Raw genomic sequence first — 22,338 nt, 5'->3', positions numbered from 1 at the left:
GAATAATGAGCAGGACTGCTGGGAGTTAAAGTCTGAAACATCTGGAGAAAAAACCACCTCTGCTCCTCCTCTGTTCTATGTGTTTTGTCATTCTGGGGGATTCCAGAAAAAGGAAGGAAGGACAGCCACCATAACAAATTAGAACCAATCATGGAACAAATTCAGGAATATATTTATTACAAAAACTATTCTTGTGAGTTGCAGAAACCACCTAACTCAGCACAGAGTTGGAGTCTGTTTGACATACTTACAGTTATGCTGCCAACATTTATACCCAGTTGAGACTGGCGGCTTGGTATTAAAAAACACAGTGGGGTTGAGCTTACCTGAGCCAATGCCTTTTCCACCCCAAAGCTCTTTATATACCCCCAGAGCTAACTCTGAAACTGAACTTTAGTCTCAGATTGAAAGGTATATACAATCATGTCAACCAGAAGGAAAAACAGTTTTAAACATAAATAAATATTTATTTTAAAAGTAACAATAGTTTTTTAGCATAGAAAAGCTAGCACACTGTTGTTGTTTAGCAGCCAACTGCAGGTGGCTTCCAACAGCCACTGTGATGGTTTTGCCATCTCTCGGGACATTCAAGGCTCTCCCTCGTTTAGATGCTTTTGGCCTTAGTAGAGCAGCTCCTAGGCCTCTATTGGCTCACTCCTCTCAGTGTGTCAGCGGGGTGGGGTGGGGGTGGAGAATAGGTGTGAAACCTTCCTTCCTGCTACCGCATCAAGATATTTCACAGAGCAGGAAGTTAAAGACATTCAAGATTGGATAATGATCAATTAGGGGAAACGTCTGAGCAAATATTAATTATAATGTTATTAATACGTTTTCCGGCTATTACCTTTAATTTAGATCCCTAGCAACAGGGGGTCTGGCTACATTAGCAATTACCACTCTGATGCCTTTGCCACAGCTTTCGCAAGCAAACAAGAAAACAAATTTAGCATTTTAAAGGAACCCTCCAATGGTTAATTCCAGCAAGGGACTCTCAGGAGCCATTTAAAAATGCATGCAGCCCATAACAATAAAACACAGATATTTCATAGATCTGTGACAATATGCTGAAATATATTTCCTCCGTATTTGATCCAGTGCACTGTGAAGAGCTGTAAAATAAATCCTCCACTAAAGTCCACAGATACTGTTGATATCAGCGGTGGTGTATGTTTGTGTGTGCAGCAAGATACCTTGCTGTGTTTTACCAGCAATGTTGTAGATACATGAGAAAGCACAGTTCTCATGAACAACCTCTGAAACGCTGGCCTAGTTTCATCTGGCATGTGAGGAGTTCCCAAATTATGTTTTGATCCATGATGATAACTTGTCTTACAATTTCCTACTGAGATGAATTGCCCCAAGCAAACGATTCACACTTGATCTGTTGTCAAACTGTACCATGATTGGCTATTTATTCCATGTTGCCTGGTCATTCAACCAAATGGAGCTAGTTCAGGCTATGTTGCTGTCCTCTCAGCTGTGAAACCAGTTACTCTGTAACTGTGATCTTCTGAGAGAAAAAGTGACACTGAAGGTCAGAGAATTATTCATGTCAATAGGCACGGGGAGGCATGAATGGACAATACTTAGGGGGATTTCTGTAGAGACTTCCTAGCTTAAAAAAAAGTTATACGCATCCAGATGCAAGGAGACAGCTTTCATACGCTTCCAGTGCCACAAATAACTATACTGCTGTTTGCTACACATTTTACCCAACAACCCCCAGATCTCTATTAAACCCCACAGGATCTATATCTCCATGGCCATTTCAGACAGGAATGAGAGACTGTAAGGTTTGGTGTCAGCATGTTCCTCTTTTTCAAAGCTGCATATTTCCCCGTTACTGCGCCTCTCCCTTCAGCTTACATTAGCGGGAGATCGTTATGCCCAGGTGCAGGCACAGTCTTACTGCATTCAGGATATTTGTGCCATCAGCCCAGAGGCTGAAGGAGATGTACAAAAAATAGAATGGGAAAGCACTACGGAGATTTTGGATTCTGATTGTTTCTGCACGCGCATTTTGAGGCCTGCCCTACCTTCTGCATGGCTTATGATCTTTCCAGCTCCCTGGAATCATAGAATCATAGAATGGTAGGGTTGGAAGGGGCCTACAAGGCCATCGAGTCCAACTCCCCGCTCAATGCAGGAATCCAAGGCAGAAGGGCACTGCTATTGCTGTTTTGCAAAGGCAGATTAAGTGAGTCGTCCACAGCTGAGAATCAAGTTCTTATCAGACTGGCTCAAGCCATTACGCTTCATCTTAAGAGAAGAAGTGAGAAGGAAGGCTGTGCCATTTCAATCAACAGAACCTCTCCAGTGTCCAGACTCATGGGGAAAATAAAATACCAGACCATAATAAAAGAAAAACCAACCTTGTCAGCCCAGCTCCCCAAATTTGATTCTAATGAATCTATCCTTGGGAGAATAGTACTTAATTAATTAGGAGCTCATTTGCATAGAGGTGGCACATTATTAAAGTTCCTCTCTTGCGAGCTGGGATATGACAAGGTGCAGACTGACAGCTTTTCAAATAAGAAATCTTTTAACAGGAATGATCTTCCCGAACTGCTGGCTTTGTTCTCAACAAGGTTTCTCATGCAGTAATAAATTAAGGATGCCAAGGCTGCTGATTGCTCATGGTATGGCATCTCCTTACCTTTTCCCTTATTTCCTATCTGAAGATATTTTTTGAATTAGAAGCGGAAAAAGGTAGAAGAGGATGCTACAGTGGAGACAAAGAGATGAAAGAGGACTCCAGCCTAAGCTGCATTCAGCTTCACCTCTTTTGACTTGCTCAGGTGTATAAGGCTGATAGAGAATAAAGTGAAAATTTTATACAGAGTCCATTTAAGTTAACAGAGGAAGTGTTACGAGACCAGGATGAGTGTGATCCCTTACAGGTTTGGGACTGGCAAACTCAGCGGGGATAAGACAAGACAGGATATAAAATTCAGGGGGGGGGGGCTTGTGTCCTCTTTTACAGAAGACTGCTCTCTGTTTTGAGGGCATCCTTTGTCTGAAGGGCTGTCCAGTCCATGTTCTGTATAAATGTGAAGAACCATCAGAAGCCAGAGCTGAGTTTTGAAGTGACATATCAATGGTACCTGGAGAGCAAACTGATCAAGGCACATGGGTCACCTGGTCACAATCTCCCACACTGTTGTGAGATTTACTTTATTTCTATTTAAATTATAATAATTATTTATAAATTTGTATCTATACATATAAATTAGCATATGCAAATTTTATGCAAAACGGTGTCCTTTTTTTGGTGATTTTCAAGTGGCCACCCTAATACAAAGTAAGGGCCAATATGTCAGGTCTAAGTTAGGTCTGATTAAGGCCACCAAGCCTGAGAGATAGGACTGGGCTAGAAAATGGGGGGGGGGGGATATGAAGACTTTCTGACAGAAACCACAGTAAAACATCTTTGAAAATGTTTAATGAGACAAAAATCTTCACTTTTTGTTGTTTTAGTTTTGTAGAACTTGAAGCTAAGGCCTGAATATTATAGTTTGCTTTAGAAATATTGACTAAAATGTCAACGTTAGCTCCAAGGCTGGTTCTATATTTGCTGGTGTGAAAGGATGCTGCTCTTGTGTTCTTGGCATGGCTACTGAAGAGCACCATGTGGAGTTGCACACTACTGTCTTCCTTTTGTGCTCAAAGTCTTTTTAACATTGCCTTTACCTTTTATCTCCCTTACCAGGCCTGCACTACTGCTGTTACCATAAAGAGCAGCCCAGTGGGCACTGAGGCATACATTTTCTATTTTCACATGGGACAGAATTAGATTAATTTCTTGCTCTCAGTTCAGCTGTTTTTCATAAACGTATTTATACATTACAATTGTATCCCTTCCTCCATGGAGTTCAGGGTGGCATACACTGAGTTATCCCCTTTTATCCTTGTAATGATACTATGAGGCAGGTTTAGCAGAGGGGCAGTAAGCTTCATGGCTGAGAAAAGGGATTTGAACCCAGGTCTCTCTTTATTCACCTCACAGCATTAGCACGTTCAAATTGTTCATTAGTTCAATGGGAGCCTTCGACATTATAAAAGGACACTGTCTGGGGTTGTAAAAGCTGGTAGGAGCAGAGGTTCTGTTTTGTTTTGTTTCTCTTTGGGTCCCTTCAGATTGTAGTTTTGAAAGGACACATATGTGCATTAGATGCACATCCAATCCCACAGTCCACACATGTGACTAACATTCCATACTCGTCCTCTGGTCCTACCAGGGACAGCAGCAATTCTGAAACCAGTGTGGGAGGACCTGTTTTAGCTTGTCTGCCTGCCTTGTCTACCTGTCATATTTTAGAGAGCATCTAAAAACACTCTTGTTCACCCAGGCTTTGGAGATGAAACTTGGCCCTCGGAGTTTGCTGCTTTAAGATTGTGTGTGTGTGTGTTGTGCTTTTTTTTTTCTTTTTCTTTTTTTAGTTTTATGGTAGATTTTCTTATTGCATCTTATAAATGATGGTTGGTTTTTTTAATGATCTATAAATTATGTATTTTATTATGTTGTACAATACTTTGGGCTCCCAATACTCTGGGCTCCCAATACTTGGGAGGAAGGGTGGTATATAATTGTTGTTGTTGTTGTTGTTGTTAATAGACCATTTTCCAGCCAAGATGCCTTTAAAAGAGTTTACAATAAAAACATCCAAAGTACCCATTTTGTTCCTGCACTTACAGTTTATTTCACTGACATGCCAAATGGAGAATGTTGGAACCCCCTTTATCTTGTTGTGTGCTGGATGTGTATTAATAATTAGTTTATTCACTTTGAAAAATTGCCCGCTATCTCAGCATTTTTACAGCAACAAGACAGAAAAAAACATCCTCCGTGCTCATTGAGTATTGTAGACCTGGTGATCAGTAGACCTTATGGTAATCTATTTGCATATACCATTCTGTTGATTTTGCAGCAGTCCTGGATTAAGAAGTCTGTCTGCTGAACTTTAGCAATTCATAAGCAGCAAAACATGCAACCCCCACCCCTTTGGGGCAGCAAGCTGTTTGTTATGAAAAGTACTGTGTGCTCTGACAATTTTCCGTAACAAACAGTACACAGTAATTTCCTCTAATAAACTGCAGAGTAACAGCCTAGTAGCATATAAAGAGAAATGTACAATAAGGAACACTTGTGTGTACATCCACTTGCATGCATTTACATATTTAATGAGATGCTGAAAACACATTTTGGGCTGAAATTACCTTCCGTTTCCAGCTTCTATATGAAGAAAACATTTCTATAATCAAAGTAAGGAGAACTGAATAAACTGGATACTTCTCCAACTTTCAGACCCTCCCAAAAGCCTTGTGCCTCTGCTGCAATTGGTTCAGGCTACCATGTGCCAAAGGGAAGCATAGGCAGTTGCTAGAATAAAAGCCATCTGTGCTAGTCTTGGTGTGACATCTGCTGTGTGCCCATGTTTGGACTTGGGAGAGGTAACTTTGTCTCACTCTTTGCCCACACCAAGGTGCCCTTGAAGGGGTTTGGCCAGAGCAATGAGAAGAGGCTTCAAACAACCCAAGCCCTTTAAATTTTTCTGGATACAGTGCATTAATCTGTTTTTTCTAACTCAGGACAAAGGAATGTTGTCTCCCTGTTTTACAAAAAATGAGAAATGGGAGAATTAATTATTGGACTCAGTTAAAAATACAAATTCTCAATATGCAAAGATTAGGATAGCTAGAATTGCTGAAATTTTGTTATTGGGGTTCTCATCTTGTATACACATTCTCTCTCTGGCCCATTTCCTGTATCTGAAAACACACACATATAACCACATTTTTGCCAGTAGCAAAATGTGGCAATATGTTACAAATGTGGTTAACAACTGTAAGAAGGAAGGTACAACCAAGCAGCACTGTAATTATTATTAGTTCGCCTTCCATGTATAGTGGTGTTAATGTATTACATATTGGGTGGGATGGGAGGGAATAACACCATCTACATAACCAGTTTATTAATGCTGTTACACAACCTCTTAATTCTTGTAAGAGAGTATCTCTTGGAAGAACGCCTTTAGTTATCTTCTATGTATCTTGATAACGGTAATGTTACTGTGACGTCTTCCATATTAAGTTCAGTGACGTGTGCTCTAGGAAATATTGCCATGTTATTTGCCTGCACACAGGGCATTGTGCAGTAAATGTATTTAGCATGCATTGACTTGCTAAGCCTCAAGGCCAATTCGTACCGTAAACTTTCCTTTAATTCTTATGAAGGAGAGTTTGGGGAAGGGTCTGGTGTGTGTGTGTGTGTGTGTGTGTGTGTGTAGAATGAAAGCCCTCCATATTTTGTAGCCAGATCAGAATAAAGTATTTAAATTGGGAAACATTTTGTATAGAACATATTGTGGGAAACAGAAGCAATTCCATGCAGGACAGTAAAACAATACTTTTATTAAGCTCCACACATAATCAGAAAGGTATTATTATAAAGGCTCCAAAAGCTATAGTTTTACTATCCCTGTATAGGGTTGTTTTTTTTTTAATGGGCCAACATGGCCACATGTGCTCTTTATTAGAAGAAGGAAATCAATTGGGTGGGTGGTGTTTAGTATTCAACTCTGATTTCAATTGCTCTGAAATTCAAAGCAAACGGCTTTCCTTAATTTTAAGGGAATCCTAAGGAACAGACCACAGCAAAGTTACCACCTTGGATTTTGATTTTGCCAAATAATGCTTCTGTTTGACTCTCAATACTGTCACCAGCATTTGTGTAAGAACATCATTCAATAGATTGCACATTAGGGGTAGTTATATATCACAGCATCTGTGTGAAAAGTGCTCCATGTCCCAACTGTTGCTATTTGTACAGTTCCCTGTCCTGAGGGACTTAAATGGCAAAATTTGACACAGGGTCTTACCTCAAGGATTTGGAACTATTGCACGGAGAATCTCTACACATTTCAGGCAAAGGGGGGGCAGGGGTAACTAGAGATGGAGAAGACATTTGCTTGCTCCATATTTTTATATGAAGTTATCCAGTTCACACTTCCCAAACTTATATGTGAGCCAGAATGCACTTGAGTGCTAAAATCCACATTTTTCAGAATTTTGCAATGCAGTTCACAACTCAAAAATGCACACAATAATGTATATTGAGGGAATGTGTGCACAATAAGGTGTATATTAGGGGAAAGTACACAGAAAAATGCATTATATTAGGGGAAAAGGACTTGCAAAAATGCATACAAAATAGATATATTAGGAGAAATGTACACAAATTTTTCCAAAATTCAGAAACTGATGCAGAATCGGGCCAAAACGAACCTTACAGGGAAGAAAATGAGAAACAGATAAAACCTGAAATTGGAAGATTCACCCATCCCTGGGGTGACATGGAGTCTCTATTAATTTGTTTATTTAAATATGTATAGACATCATTCTCTGCTATGAGATGGCACCCATGGCAACAAAAAACAACCTAAAACCCATACAAATCTATAAACACCAATAGAAAACACACACACACAGACCCATGAGAGCAGCCTTCCCCTACCTGGTACACTCTAGATGTTTTGGTCTACAACTTCCAGCATTCCTGACCATTGGCGATGCTGGCTGGGGCTGATGGGCATTGAAGTCCAAAATAATCTGGAAGGCACCAGGTTGGGAAAGGCTATGATAAAGTGATCCCTGCGGCCATTATAACTATACCATGTAGTGATGCAACTGCATGACCACTTTACTACAGGCACAATTCAGCCCAGATAGCGCTCAGCCTGTGTTCTCTTCATATCAGTTTGGTCTTGCAAATTGGTCCTGATTTGTCTACTGCCTGCATTGGAGCAAAGGACTGAGCCAAGATATTCTCAGAAGTGGTATAGCAAATTAGGGCACAAACCTATGGCTGCTAGACAGCGTCTAGACAGCCATAGGATTTTTCAGGTTCCAAAAATCCAACTCCCTGCCCTTGTAGGAGGTGCGGTTCATCCACAACTCTGCACTTGGAAGAGCAGTGCAGAGTGGCCAAAAAGGGACCATGGAAGCACCATTACGATGCTTCCTTTGAGCTGTCTGGCCTCCCCGATTCTGTTCCGAAATCGGCCATCTAGCTGCAATGCAGGACGGCCAGAGTACAGAGGAGAAGATCCCGTCTCCACTCCACCTGCCCTGCATTGGATAGTTGGCCGCTTCCAAGTTCAGAGGTGGCTGACTATCCCCATAGAATTGTGCCCTTAATCATCCCAGGGCTCTGTTTAAAAAAAAAAAAAAATTAGAAGCACTAAGAAAGCCATACACACCCTCATCCATTTCCAGTACAGCATGAACAGGCAAGGCAGCAGGGAGCGGGGGGAGGACAAGTTTCCTGTCCTCCTATACAATTATCTTGGCATTTAGGGTCAGACTACAAGCCTTCCTCTAGGGAGCTTCAGGCTGCTGAGCTGAGACTTTGAACATTTAGATAACATTTCCAAAGATAGGGCTTGGGAGGCTTGTGTGTGTGCTAGAGAGAGAGAAAGAAATACACAGCTACACATTTTGACATGAGTGTTGAACTTACAAAAGACTTGAATCTATAAATAATTTGGGTCATAAAGCCTTATAAAAATAAACCCACTGGCTCCCTTTCTTTTGCTCTCAGCACTGACTGTGGTGCTGCACTCCCAATTCTACCTCATTAGCTCACTCTCGCTCCTCAGATCTGATTCCCAGCTCTCTCCTTCTTTTACATTCTCAGTCGCCGCCTCTCTTTTAGAGGTAGTGAATGATTCACAAAGCGCGCATGTGTTTTCTTCACACAGACATGCACATACACACGGATCTATGAAGCCTGCTGGTGGAAAGAGGTGGATATCTGGGAATGTTGTGAGAAAAATATGGGGATGGGGGTGGGGAAGGTGCCTAGTTATATATTTGGAAGTAGTATGTCCCTTCAAGAAGAAATGGGAGAGGGTGGGGTGGGAGGAGAAGGAAAGCAAGTCAAAGAATGGTTAGGCCTGAAAATCAGAGCAGACAGGCTTGCTTGGCCTCATGCTGGTTTACTGCTTTGTTTATCTTATGCCCAGCAGTGTGAGAAAAAGCCTGCAATGTCAAGCTGGATTTGCAGTCCAGGCTGAATTGTCTATTCCTGGTTGCAGTCCCAAATTGCATGCTAAATTCATGATTGCCAAACAGCTTACTGCAGCACAAGTGTTACCACACCAGTATCATTCATTCATATACAGCTTACTGCAGCACAAGTGTTACCACACCAGTATCATTCATTCATATATATATATATATATATATATATATATATATATATGTGCATGCCTACCAAGTTTCATGGTTTTATAAATCTGTTTTGTTTTTGCCTCTTCTGCTAAATCACAACCACTTCAGCTTGCATCGTTATCAAATAAAGCTTTTGCAGCTCAAAATGTTGTTGTACAAGTGAAACTTAATTCCAGAGTTGGAGGAGAAACTACAAAAACCTCTCTTGGGATAGAGACAGGAGGGTGACCCTTTTGATACTCCTTGATCTCTCAGCAGCTTTTGTTACAAACCAATCATGTTATTTTACTGGATTGGTTCTACGGGTTGGGTGTTGGAGGCACAATGATGCAGTGGTTCCCCTCCTACCTGCAGGGTTGGTCTCAGAAAGTGGCATGGGGGAGGGAGATTGCTTCCCCCATGGTATATGAGTGATGGGAACCTGCTAAGGTCCATCTTAACCCTCATGCTCTTTAACATCTATATGAAGACAAGGGATTTATATTAAGTTGTCATCAATACGCTGATGATACTCAGCTCTATTTCTCCTTGTCATCTGAGTCAGGAGAAACTGTGCAAGTGCTGGATGGGGCTAGGTGATGGCCAGTAAACTGACATTGAATCTGCAACAAGATGGAGGCCCTGTGAGTAAGTGATTCTTATGTCTGGGAATTGGCTGTGCAGCCCATTGCACTCTCCCTGAAAACACATTTGTATAGCTGGGGAGTACTTCTTGATACCCTTCAGACCTCCCCACTCAATGCAGGAAAGTTGGGGAATGGACGGGGAAGGGGATGTTGAAGGCAGAGATGTTGTGCCCCTCACATGCATTGCTCTACCCTGTTCAGGCATAATACCTGTAGAGGGCTTTAATCTCTAATAAGATGAAATGGCTCCTGTGGTCATGAATTTCCTTTTGCTTTAGAGAGAATTTTGCTGCTCATTGTACTCCTTTTCCATCTTTCATGTGGAGCATATTCTCACAGAACTGTTCATATGACCGATAGGTCATATCAGTGACCTTTAAAAAATGAACCCATTCCCTGATGCCCTCACAACAACAAAAGGAGATGATGTCCACCAAGAATGACTTTATTCTGCCATCATTTAGGGCTAAATAGTGGAAATGTGACAGAGATACTGAGATGAGGGGGCCTCCAGGTAACATGGTTAATTGGATATGCTGATTTGAATTGAATATGCATGTAAAGAGTTGTCATTAATTTCCTTGTGGACATATCTATGATTTAAGGGGAAGAATTATAATAGGATTAGTATTTCACTTTAATTTCAAAGGGGAAGCTTCCCACACAGAAGACAGAGCATTAAATCACATCAGTGTTGCTCCTTAATGTACCAGGACACAGAGTGAGGTGGGGAAACTTAGCTGCAGCCATTTATGAGGCTGGGTGTTTCCGCTGCCTTTGTGATACTATTCAGAGAGGAACCTCAGTGGACTCTTAAGTAGCGGCAGAGAGAAATGCAAGTGAAGTGGGTTGCTAGGAAGTAGATCCTGTAAGGACCAGTTCCAATGTTCCTCTCAGCGACACAACAAAGACATAGCAAAGTAAATTTATGAAGAATACCTTGCGACTCTTATTCTCACATTACAGTCATGGCATTCTGTGGTCATGAGGGGTTTTTCCATGCATATGTGATCTTGTGTTTCTTTCCCTTTTGTCTGGGCATCCGAAACCGTGACAGTTCAAAATGTGGAAGTGCGGCATCACAGTAACATTTCTGGTAGCACATGCACAAGGTCTGATTGATGGTCACTGAGGGAAGGGGATTTTCCTTTAGGGTTCCCTCAAGGCCAGGGTCAGGGTTTAGGAACCTTCTGAAGGTTAGGCATGGGGAACATCTGGCAACACCGTGCAAAAGAGAGAGAAAACACCATTGGAGTAGTAGCTGATCAGAAAGCTTTCCCTGCTTTGTGACTAGAAATGGGCTCCTGGAACCAGTGTGCTGGATTGTTCAGCCCTTGCTCATTTTGAAATATGGCTGCCATTTCTCACTAGCTTATAAAGTGATTGGTGTCTTTCTTCATCCCTTCTTCTGCAGTTACCTGACCTAAGGCTATCAAGAACTGGTGAGGTAGGGGGCTGCTAGAGTGAAGGGCACAGCAGAGAATGCATGCTGTTCTTTAAAATGACAGAACTGATCTTAAATTCGTGGGCCATCTTCCTTCTCTTGGTACTTCCGAAGAGGTGTGAAAAGGTAGCTGTTGATCTCTGGGCATTCAGAGAAACAGGCTTGCTGCTTTCAAGATGTGGGGCTTGATGCAAAGGCACTTCTGCTATTTTTCTGGCACAGAATACTTTGTCATGAAATTCTGTCTCACTTTAGAATTCATAATGAAAAAAGACAGGTAATTTAGTCATGGAAAGTTCCCACAAAGAGTCTTTAACACCCTTTAATGAGAGCCTGCGGAGAGGAATTGGAAGGAGATGCAGACCCATCATAGCTTAGTTATAATGACAGTTGTGATGGTGAGTAAAATACTGTGCGGAAGACTCAGTTCAGTGGGTGAGTGGGGTTGTATTAGAGCCTTGAATGGATCAGACACTATCACCAGGGGTGCTTACTCTGCGACATATACATGACACAATATGGTATTTTGCTAATCTCTTAAGATAATGTAGAGCTTATGCCTGCAGTCTGCATTGTAGGGGTATTAGCCAGACAAATCTCCATGATGCCTTTGAAGAACTAAAATTTCCGAATCGGAATGCATTTTGCTTGGTCACGTGCAGATGTTTTGCTGGCCTTGAATGCTCTGAGCTGGGACTGATATTTGGATTTGCAGATTATGTTGTTAGGCTCCTTTCAAGCTGTATTTGCAAACACATATCAGCATTGATTGAGGAAACAGCCTCCTTTCATCCCAGGAGACTCTTCAGCATCACAGATGAGTCCTAGGGTAGTCTCCATCCTCTGTATCATGAACTGTTCTGTGGGTTTCATTTTTAGCTGCAGGGCTCTTGCCTCATGCAACTTGTCAGAGATTCAACTGGTCAGTCATTTAAATAAGTTGTTTCACGCTTTCAGAATCCAGATGAAACCAAGCCAATGAATGGTTAATGGAGAGCTTTGGGGAATAAGTATTTTTAATTAGTTCATTAATGAAGGCATCCATAATCACAAATAGCCTACAGTGTCATGTCTTCCTGAACACTTGTCTTCTTACACTGATGTTTATGCACAATGCTGCTTTTTCTGCCTTTGATGGTGTCATTCAGATCTGTGGTCTCATTTTTACCTTCACTCCTGTCCTTTTCAAGGGATACTAGAAATAATAAATTCTAAGCTGCAGAGTAGCAAGGGTCAACAACTTCAGCTGGAAGGCAGGCCCTCCCTGAAAATATTGCTGCATCTCCCCCACCATTGCATCATCAAAAAGGGAGGGCAGGGGACACAAACTCAACGTATTTGGCAGGTTCATGCAATGAACATATTTGGCAGGTTCATGCCTCCCTGCATGAAATGAAAATGCCCAAGAGGCCTCTCCATCAGTCATAGATAGATAGAATTTTGATCTGATCAAGCAAAGCAATTCTTATGTTCTTACATGTCCAGGCTTACTATTTGGTGAACCACTGATGCATGTCCACCAATAAGGTTGACTGTCTACCCTTTAGTAGAGGTCAGTACAAGCTCTTCAGTAGCTTGCTTACCCTTGCTCCTCAAGTCAAGTGTGGGCTTCTGTAAGAAAGTGCATGTAGGTAGGGATGTATGAGAATTTTGTTTTGCCTTGGAAAACATGCAAGCATGCCCCATTCAAAGCTCTGAACACGAGCACGAGTACAACCACATGTCCACTGAAAACATTCACAAATTGTCAAAAATGTGGTCGCACTTCCCATCCTTGATTCCCCAGGTCAATTTGAGAAAATATCCTAATTTGTGCAAATTTCTTTAATAGACTGAATCAGCCCTGCTTTAGCCTATGGAGGAAATGTGCACAAATTTAGGGGGAGATTTGCACAAATTTCCCATTCATTCGCTGCTCGATTTGTGCACATTTCCCTTTTGCACAGAACAAGCAGTGATTGCAAACACAAACAGGAAACATGCATGAGATGAGCAGTGAGACGATGTGCTCGTTCACCCATCCCTATGTGGAGGTTCCTAGCTGCTTTGCCCCTTCTTTCCCAATAGGGAGTGGCTGTGTGATTTGGTGTGATGGTGGTGGGTGGGTGCAAGAGAGTTTTGTCAGTAACATCAAACACTCCGGACTGTGAATGTTTTTCTCAGTTCTAACCTGCCTGTTAGTCCTCACTCCTAATTAAGAACAACTTAGCACATAGACAGCATTTCCAAATAGTAGGAATTTGTGGGAAGTACTTGTGTCAATCAGAATGTGTGATTTAAATGAGAGTTTTTCACCACACACATTAGAATTACACTCTGTTTCACTATAAACATTTGTGTATTTTAGATTATTAAACTATCATATATTTTTAATGGAAAAGCAGTATCAGCATTTTATAAATTGGACCGCTCAAATCTCTGCTTAATCATGACACTCATTCTCTCTCTGCCTGACCTTTGCCACAGGAATGTTGTGATTATAAAATATATGCTCCTTGGACAAAAAGCAGGATGCAATGCAACAAATAAAGAAATGCTATAATTATGCATACACACACACCACACCACATACACACACACTGCTGATACCCACGTAAGTACTTAGTTATGTGTGAAGCAGCCCTGAGGTCAGAGGGTATTAAATCTTTATTGACATGCAAGTCTCTGTGAAGTGTGTAAACACAGACCAGGTGTGTTGAACCTGAGGCTGTGGGCCAGATCTGGTCTTTCTGGGATCCCAGTCCAGCCCCTTGTGCCTGACTACTAATCATTTGGCAATTTCCCAGATTTTGCAGTTTTTTGCCCAGTTCTAAAAGGCTGAAATGCCTCTCCTTAGTTACTGGCAGGAAGCGCTTTAAGCTAAAATATGCTAGCATTTTTGCCCTGTCCCTTTTGCCTTTGGCCCCACCCACCACTGGAATGTGGCTCCTGAGAGCTTCTCTGAAATAGAATTTGGCCCTTGGGGTAAAAGAGTTTCAACATCCCTGACATAGACACATAACTTGCTGCTAGGGATGCTGGAGTATTCTGCCATGGACTCAAATGAGGCCGGATTCCAAAGCATCCGATCTCCGGAGTCTGCAGCAGAGCGGCTGCACTTACCTCCAGGTCCGGAGGTGTTCCTGCAGGGCAGCTCTTCAGCTCTCTATAAGATGTGATACGCTAATGGCGGCTGCCATTAGCTTATTGCAGGGAAGTTACAGCCGTAAATGGCGTATTGTACGCCATTTGCGGCTGTAAAGCACTTACTTTGACCTAAATACAGCCGTAAACAACTGCAATTTAGGTCAAAGTCAGTGCTTTACAGCCACAAATGATGTACAATATGCCATTTACAGCTGGATTTTTCCCACAAGAGGCTAATGGCAGCCGCCATTAGCGTATCACATCTTATGGGGAGCCAGAGAGCCACTCCGCCAACTCCGGCAGACGTGTCTGGGTTCTGGAGGATTCTGCAGGGCCCTGAATGGCCCAAATTGCCTCTCCCTGGAACCCCCCCCCCAGACTGGACAGTGGGGGGGTTGTACATCCCCAGTTGCTGCATGGAGGTACCTGCCACAGGATGCCATTCAAAACAGACACTATGTAGCAGCTGAGATGTATCTAAGACCTCCTTTTGAAATGTAAGAACAGTTTAGTCCAGTTTGGCATTTTGAAAACTGCACCTTCTCAGAGCATGGCACTGCTAGTGTCATACAGAGGAGGGCATAAGAGGGCACTGAACTGTCCCCCTCGCTCTATAGTCCGCTTGGGGCGTCTCTTATGAGTTGAATGGGAAGAGGATTTCCTGTTTCATGAGGAAATGTTGATTACTTGCTTGTGGAAAGGAAAAGACAAAGTGTCCTTGCCAGAAACTCGAACTCAGTCATGTTTCAGTGATCAGGAAATGCCACCATGCCAGGCTTAGCAACACATTGCCTGCTGGCCTGTGAGGATTAATTAAATTACAATCAGACATTTTAATGGAAGGACTTTGGAGGCTGTTGCCTTGGCAACAGTTTTAAACAGCTGGTTTAATGATGGGTGGAGAAGGGGATTGCTGGAAGAGCTGGGCTTGGGGACAGAGCAGTCTGCTTCCTTACAAGTTGCAAACTGAGAAGAGATGTTTCAGGGCATTTGGAATGAGTACAATTTCGCCTTACCCATCATGAACTGTGAAACACATATTTTCCTTTTGGATCTAACACAGGGGTGGGTAACTTGTAGGCCATAATGGAAGGCCACAAATCCCATCAGCCCTAGCCAGCATAGCCAAAGGTGAGGGAAGATGGGATTTGTAGGCCAAATCATCTGGAGGGCCACAAGTTTCCTGCCCCTGATCTAATGAGCATAAACATTTTTTTTAATAGTATATATAATTTCTGGCCATTTTGGAAAAGGACATTGTTTGTGTAAAGGTTCTGATTCTCCTCAGCCCTTGCCCACTTTTCTACTACCTTTCTTAGAAGCTCATCCTTCACTAAAATGGCCTTTTCATGCTTCAGCCCTAGCACAATAATCAGAATTTGAGTCACTGAGCAGCAAGATGGGATGATGAGTGACAGGGAGGTATGGAGTCACAGCAGATGGCTTCTTTGTGATGAGCTTCCCCGCCCCTGCCCCATAACTCAGCCACCATCCCGTCCTCCTAGCATGGCAGCACATGCATGTGCACTGAAGCACCCCTTCATGCACAGCAGTTTTTTGGCCAGTAAGTAACAGAATCTCTGTCAGTGAGTGCCACAGGGCATCAGGAAGCTTCATGGAGCTGTTGGTTCCCATGGCTGGTCTAATCTCCCAGCCTGATAGTTGCCAATGTTTGCAGCCTGGTGTTATGTAGACACCATGTTGTAATCAAATGGCTCCTCAAATATGCAAATCCTTCTAGGGAAAATACAATGTAAATTCCTTGTTTATCCCTCCCTCTCTCTTCCCCAAGGCCATCAATTATTAACATTTGGAAAGAGACTAGGATCTGCTCTCACAGTTGTGTTCCTGCTGTGTGCAGTGGGGTCCGTTACAAGCTGAGCAGAGTTTTCCTGCAGGGAGAAGAATTTGCATAATCACACCTCAACTATCTACAATATCAACAGGCCAGGAGGCCTTCCTCCAATACTAGCCAAATACCCACTTCATTTGCTTATCTGCTGAGAGCTATGTTTTCTTTGCTGGAATCAGCAAATTTTAGGAGGTGATGAGATGCCTATATCAGCTAGAAAGTACAATCTTTTATATGGTTTTAGAATCTAAATCAAATACTTTGCTCTGGTGTTTGATGCAGACAAATTTGGTGTTTGATCCAAATGGTACTCCTCATGATGGCATAAATATCATAATGAACTAAATTGCTGTAAGTTTTAATTGTACGTCACCTTGGGGGTCCTATTTGGGTTAAAAGGCAGTTTACTGAAAGAACTGGGCATGTTTAGCCTTGAGAAGAGAAGACTGGGGGGGAGATATGATAGCGCTCTTCAAGTACTTGAAAGGTTGTTCCAGAGAGGAAGGCCAGGATCTCTTCTCCATCATCCCAGAATGCAGGTCACGGAATAATGGGCTCAAGTTACAGGAAGCCAGATTCCAGCTGAACATCAGGAAAAACTTCCTGACTGTTAGAGCAATATGACAATGGAACCAATGACCTAGGGAGGTGGTGGGCTCTCCCACACTGGAGGTATTCAAGACGAGGCTGGACAGCCATCTGTCAGCCATCTTGGATTCCTGCACTGAGCAGGGGGTTGGACTCGATGGCCTTGTAGGCCCCTTCCAACCCTACTATTCTATGATTCTATGATTCAATCAATCAATCAATCAATGACTATTTGCTGCCTGTAATAACACCCCCCAAAATCTTCTGCTCAGACTGGATAGCCTCACAATATTGGTATCAACCAATACATTTCATTTAAGACAGAGGATGAGTTATTGCTGGATGAATGAACCCAAGTCAGGGCTATACCATGTGAGACTATAGGCACGGAGTTCGCATACTCAGATGCTCCTTCTGCAAAGAGAACCCTCTGCATAGAACAGTAGATGTTAGGGAGAAAACTAAGCTAGCACCCTCCTCCCCTGATATGCTTCTCCATGCTGAGGGGATTTTTAAAATATGGATGAACATTCAGTCATGTGATTCCCCCACCTGGAGCCAGAAGTAGTTAGGATTGATTTATGTCCTACATTACAGAGTACAGTCATCTGTCTGAAGGTCTCCTCTATTTGAAGGACTGTTCAGTCCAAGTCCAGTTTAAAGATAATGGAGGATAATAAGCAGTAGTGTAGTGGCAAGTTCAGAAGTGCAGGGCCCCTTCGTGGCAGTCACAGCCACGCCCCCTCACAGCCACGCCCCTTCTAAGATTGTACAACCTTGTAAGATATACCGCCTTCAGCTGGGATCCAAAAACAGTGCAGCTGTGACTAAGGCAGGGGTATTTCAATTAGATGTCTGAGGAAAAAAATGCAGGGGTTTTGAAACCTTTTTCACTCACTCAAACACAAACATTTTAGGTTTTCAAAATATGATACCCCATGGATGCTTCACCCTCTCAACTCAGCCCTCATGGACAGATCCCTTCTCATTTAAACTGCCCCCTTGCACACTCCCTTAGTGCCCCAACATTACCCACTAGCCTTTCCTAAGCTCCTTCATTATATCTCTGCCATCCTGCAACGGAAATGTCCACACACCCAGCTGGATTGAAACACACACACATACACACACACCTACCTTCTTTCTCCTGTCCCAGCAATTGATTTTTTTCTGTTTCCCTTCCCTCCACCTGGGTTTGTTTGCCCAGGTACATGCCAACCTGGTACCAAAAAGTGTTGCTGACAGAGCAGGTTGCATTTGGCAATTCTGCTTACTGTAGAAATTAATGTTCAAGAATTAACAGTGCAATCCGATGGGTGTTTATTTCGAATTAAGTTTACAGAGAACTTGGGAAGGCAGCTAAGGCTGCAGTCCTACACACACTTACCTGGGAAAAAGCCCAACTGGCAATTGAACATAGTGGGACTGACTTCTGAGTAAACATGCATAGGACCGTCTGATAAATCCTAAAAACTGGCACAAACTAGCCACCTGCCCTGCCCCATAAGTAAATAATGGTGGCAGCACCCCCACCCCCTGCTGCCATGGCCAGCAGCAGCCGCCCTGAATGGGTGGCCAGCGTTGCAGGAGACAAGGACAGTGCCGGGCACGCAGACACGGAGCAGGGACAGGCAGAGAAGCCAAGAGCGGGGGGGGGGGAGGCTACAGAGCTTCCTCAGGCTCCCTCTCTCGCTTGCTCACTCCCTTTGTCTAGCCAGCAGCCAAGAGGTGGCCGCCTGCACTCCCTCTGCTCCCTCCTCCTTCCCTAGCAGACTGCGACCCGGCTGGGAGCTGGCTTCAAAAAAAGTGCCGGAGCAACACCCCCGCGTGACCCGCCACCACTACACCGCTGATAATAAGGGAGAGTCAGGGCCTTCAAGTTGCCCATCAGTAGTTAGCACTTGGACAGTAGACTGAGCAGGCACACAGCTCATGCATAGTCTTCTTCACTCTACTGAGATGTATTGTACCTTAATTGAAATTATAGTAGTTATTTCTGAATTTGCATCTATATGTGTAGATTAGCATATGCTAATTTTATACAAATCTTTTTTGGTGATACATTTCCTCTCTTTCGGTGATGTATAAGTGGCTACCCTAGAAGTGGTGCTGGCCCAGATGCAGATTTACCTCCTCAGTGAGAACCAGGCCATTGTCTCATCAAAACAATGGAATATTGGTTTCTACTAGCTATCTTTGAAAAGTTGTTGTTCAAATTTCTATTATCAACCTAAACTGCAATTTTTCATGCAATTACCAACTCTGGCACAAGGCTTGCTGTGTCACTCACATACACAGTGTATAACTGGTGTTCACTCTTATAAAATAAAAATATTGTTTTTCCTTTTCCTTTTATGTTTTGATACTAAAATATGGGATGCCCTGATCACTTCGATGCTTTTGAAAACGTTGCCTGTCATCTTGGAAGGTAACAGGCACAGAGGTGCATTGGTGCTTAGGGTCCTCTTTCTAGTTCTTATTAGAATGGAGAGAAAGCAAAAATTACCATATAAATTTTTTACTTTCAAAGATGGAAAATACACACTCTATGAAGGTGCAAAGCAATAATGAGAGAAATATGGAAATTCTGAGAATCATTGTTTAGAGCCAGGAATCAGTGTTTAGAACCGGGAGATGTGAAATGACTGGGGGTGGGATTGGATTTAAAAAGGAGGGGCTTCTCCCTCCCCCATTTTCCTTTGGTCTTTTGTAACTCTACAGCCAACAAGTTGTCAACTTCTCCACCTTCTATTTCTAAGGGCTTGAGGAATTAAGGGTGTCTTCACAAATAAAGAAAATAACTATATTTGAATTTCCATATTCTAATTCAAAGGAAAGGGCCACAATGATCAAACTATGCATTCAGTTCAGAAAATGGGTCTGTTCTGCATTCTTCCAACCAACATTAGCTTTTTCACTTGGCCCGATTGCACGAACAAGTAACATGTTAAAAGTGGGGGAGGGGATGAGATAATACCTGCTGTCCCATGCCTCAACCGTCATATGCATTGATTGTGTTTGCATAGAGCTGACATGCATATAAGTTTGACTGAGACAGAAAAGTAGTAGCTCCAGTCGTGTAGCAAACCTAAGCAAATGGAAAAACTGATGTGCATTTAGGTTGTGTGAACAGAAAACCAGTGACCATTCGGACACTGGGACAACAAAAACAGTGAGTGTAGTCCTACTCTCCTCTCCATGTAGTCATTCTAGGTGTATTTTGACCACGTGAAAAGGGCTCCATTGAACACTAAAAGGCATTCCAAATGTCACTTGTGAAAATGCCCTCACACCACATTCTTCATAGCACTCTTATGTTTAGATGCCATTCTGACATGCTGGGTATCAAACTGGCCTTGACTTTAGCCTCCATTGAATAGCTACGTAGTTAACGTCTGCCTATATTTTCCCTCAAATTTAATGACAGTGATTTCACCTGTAGTATGCCCATCTTTATTCCAGATTCGAGCAGATGGGCCTCCTCACGGTGGTATTCAGTATGAAATGGTGCCAATTTTCAAGGACGGGAGTCCTATCCTTCGTGACATGGCCTTCTCCACAGATCATAATTACCTCTACGTCATGTCAGAAAAACAGGTAAGTCTTGCTCTTCCACCCCACTGTAGCTTTTATATTTAGCTCTATTTGCAGTGGGAAAGCACTGCATATTCTAAACTGTTCCTTTTTCTTAACATTTGCTTCTGGTATGGATAGTGCCAATGGAGGTTTTATTTTTATCAAGGTCTGGGCAGAGACAACTGTCTGTGCACCAGGGAAGGAGGAGGTTTCCTTCTCATTGGTACACTATTGTCTTTAAGAAATGGAAATTAGACAGAGCCATGGTGAATGAAATATAGTTTGGGGATTTGGACTTCAATCTGCTAGCAAAGCCCGTTTCATTGGGCAAAAGACTCGTCCATTCATTCCTCTCCATATGTTTGGCAGTAGGCTACCTTTGCATAGAACTGTCTTTTGTTGTTTTGTTTTTCTGGATTTCAAGTGCATGTGTTTTAAGAGGCAATTTAAATTGCAAGATTAGAAGCAGAGTACAATGCAAGCAAACTGTATTCAAGGAAGTTCAGGACACTGCTTTGTTCCATGTCTGTTCTATCCATCCAGCCATGTTGAGCAATTTGTACATACTGAAATCCCGACCCAGTGTTTGTTAAGGTTACAAAAGATAGTCGTGGCCAAGGTCCGGCTCCATGTGATGCTTCTAAATGTTGCTAATATCACATAGAAAGCAGGAAGGAAGTGTTTTTAAATTGAAAGTATTTTGTGACTTTGTTTCTTTTTATTTACGAACAAGAAAATTTGAAGTCCTTTGTATTAATTATCAGTTTGGCAACCCATTTATAAGACTTCTGTGATAAACTCCCAAACCTACCATTTAAGGACTCATCGGGCTTAACATTTTAGAATGTGTGGATGTAACCAAGACTGGCTTAAATTTTAGATTCTTGATCTTAAACTTCACCCACACGTGGATTCTATTAGAACTGGATTCTACCCTCTGTATGGGCTGAGACTTAGTCATGCATGGAGTAGACGTTTTGAAATCAATGGGTCAAGTTCAGAATGACTGACTTAAACCCGACTGATTTCGGTGCGACTACACTACACTAAGCATGTCTGACTCTGGATCCAGTCCATTGTCATGCTAAGAAGTAACCTGGATAGCAGATTATTTCTTAGCTTGATACCACTGCTGTCTTCTCTGTTATTTTTCTTAAGACCAGGCACAATTTATCAATGTTGTTTTCTGTGAAGTATCTCTTATAATTCCCTGTACTTCCTAGTGATCCCTCTACATTTAATTCATTAATTACACATCTCAATTGTCCCAGGCATTTTTCTCAATGCTTCCCATTTATCACATTTATCTTACAACCACCGGGAATAGATATGGATGGTGATCCACAAAGCACCAGCTACTGTGCTCACACTTTAGCCAGCTCGGTCCCACTTAGACAGGATTAAGCATGAACATGCAAGCTTATGAAGCCAATGAATTGCACGGAATGCTCTGGGCAGCAGTTTCTTGGAGATAGCGATGATGGTTGAAACTAGGGATGTCAGAGAATTTCACCATGAATCTCGGGGAGGCCGAATGCCAGCGCATTCGGCCCCCTGAAATTGGTGGCAAAACGGTCTGCCACCCTCCCCGCCACCCCCCGGGACGGGACTTACCTTGGGCAAATCCTCTTGGCAGCGGCGGCTCCAGCGGCGGTCCAGCGGCGGTTCGGCGGCGGCTGCCACCGCCGCCATTCCCAGTAAAAAAAAATTAAAAATGATAGGCTATGTAAAGATTTACGTAGCCTATCACGGCTAGATTTTTAAAAAATACCGTGATAGGCTACGTAAATGTTTAAACGCTACGCTATTTGCGTTCCCCTTATTTTCGCCGTAGTCTATGTAAATGTGTTTACGTAGACTAAGACATGTCAAAATAAGGAACGCAAATGGCGGCG

At 42.6% G+C, this 22,338-nt stretch overlaps 1 protein-coding gene across 2 annotated transcripts in view; it reads left to right on the top strand.

Moving 5' to 3' along the window:
- The window catches only part of PLXNA2 (plexin A2), a 611,865-nt gene that overhangs the window by 225,632 nt on the left and 363,895 nt on the right, over positions 1 to 22,338 (top strand). For both annotated transcript variants that reach the window (XM_084853404.1, XM_084853402.1), the window contains one exon: positions 20,330 to 20,464. In XM_084853404.1, the coding sequence (XP_084709530.1) occupies positions 20,330 to 20,464 (135 nt within the window). The remainder of the gene's footprint in view (positions 1 to 20,329; positions 20,465 to 22,338) is intronic.

The sequence above is a fragment of the Heloderma suspectum genome, chromosome 4 (assembly GCF_057233095.1).
Source record: "Heloderma suspectum isolate Gila_16-S chromosome 4, 16-S_ref, whole genome shotgun sequence".
NCBI lineage: Eukaryota > Metazoa > Chordata > Lepidosauria > Squamata > Helodermatidae > Heloderma > Heloderma suspectum.
Note: the sequence above shows the minus strand (reverse complement) of the source record. Positions and strands in the feature narration are given on the sequence as shown.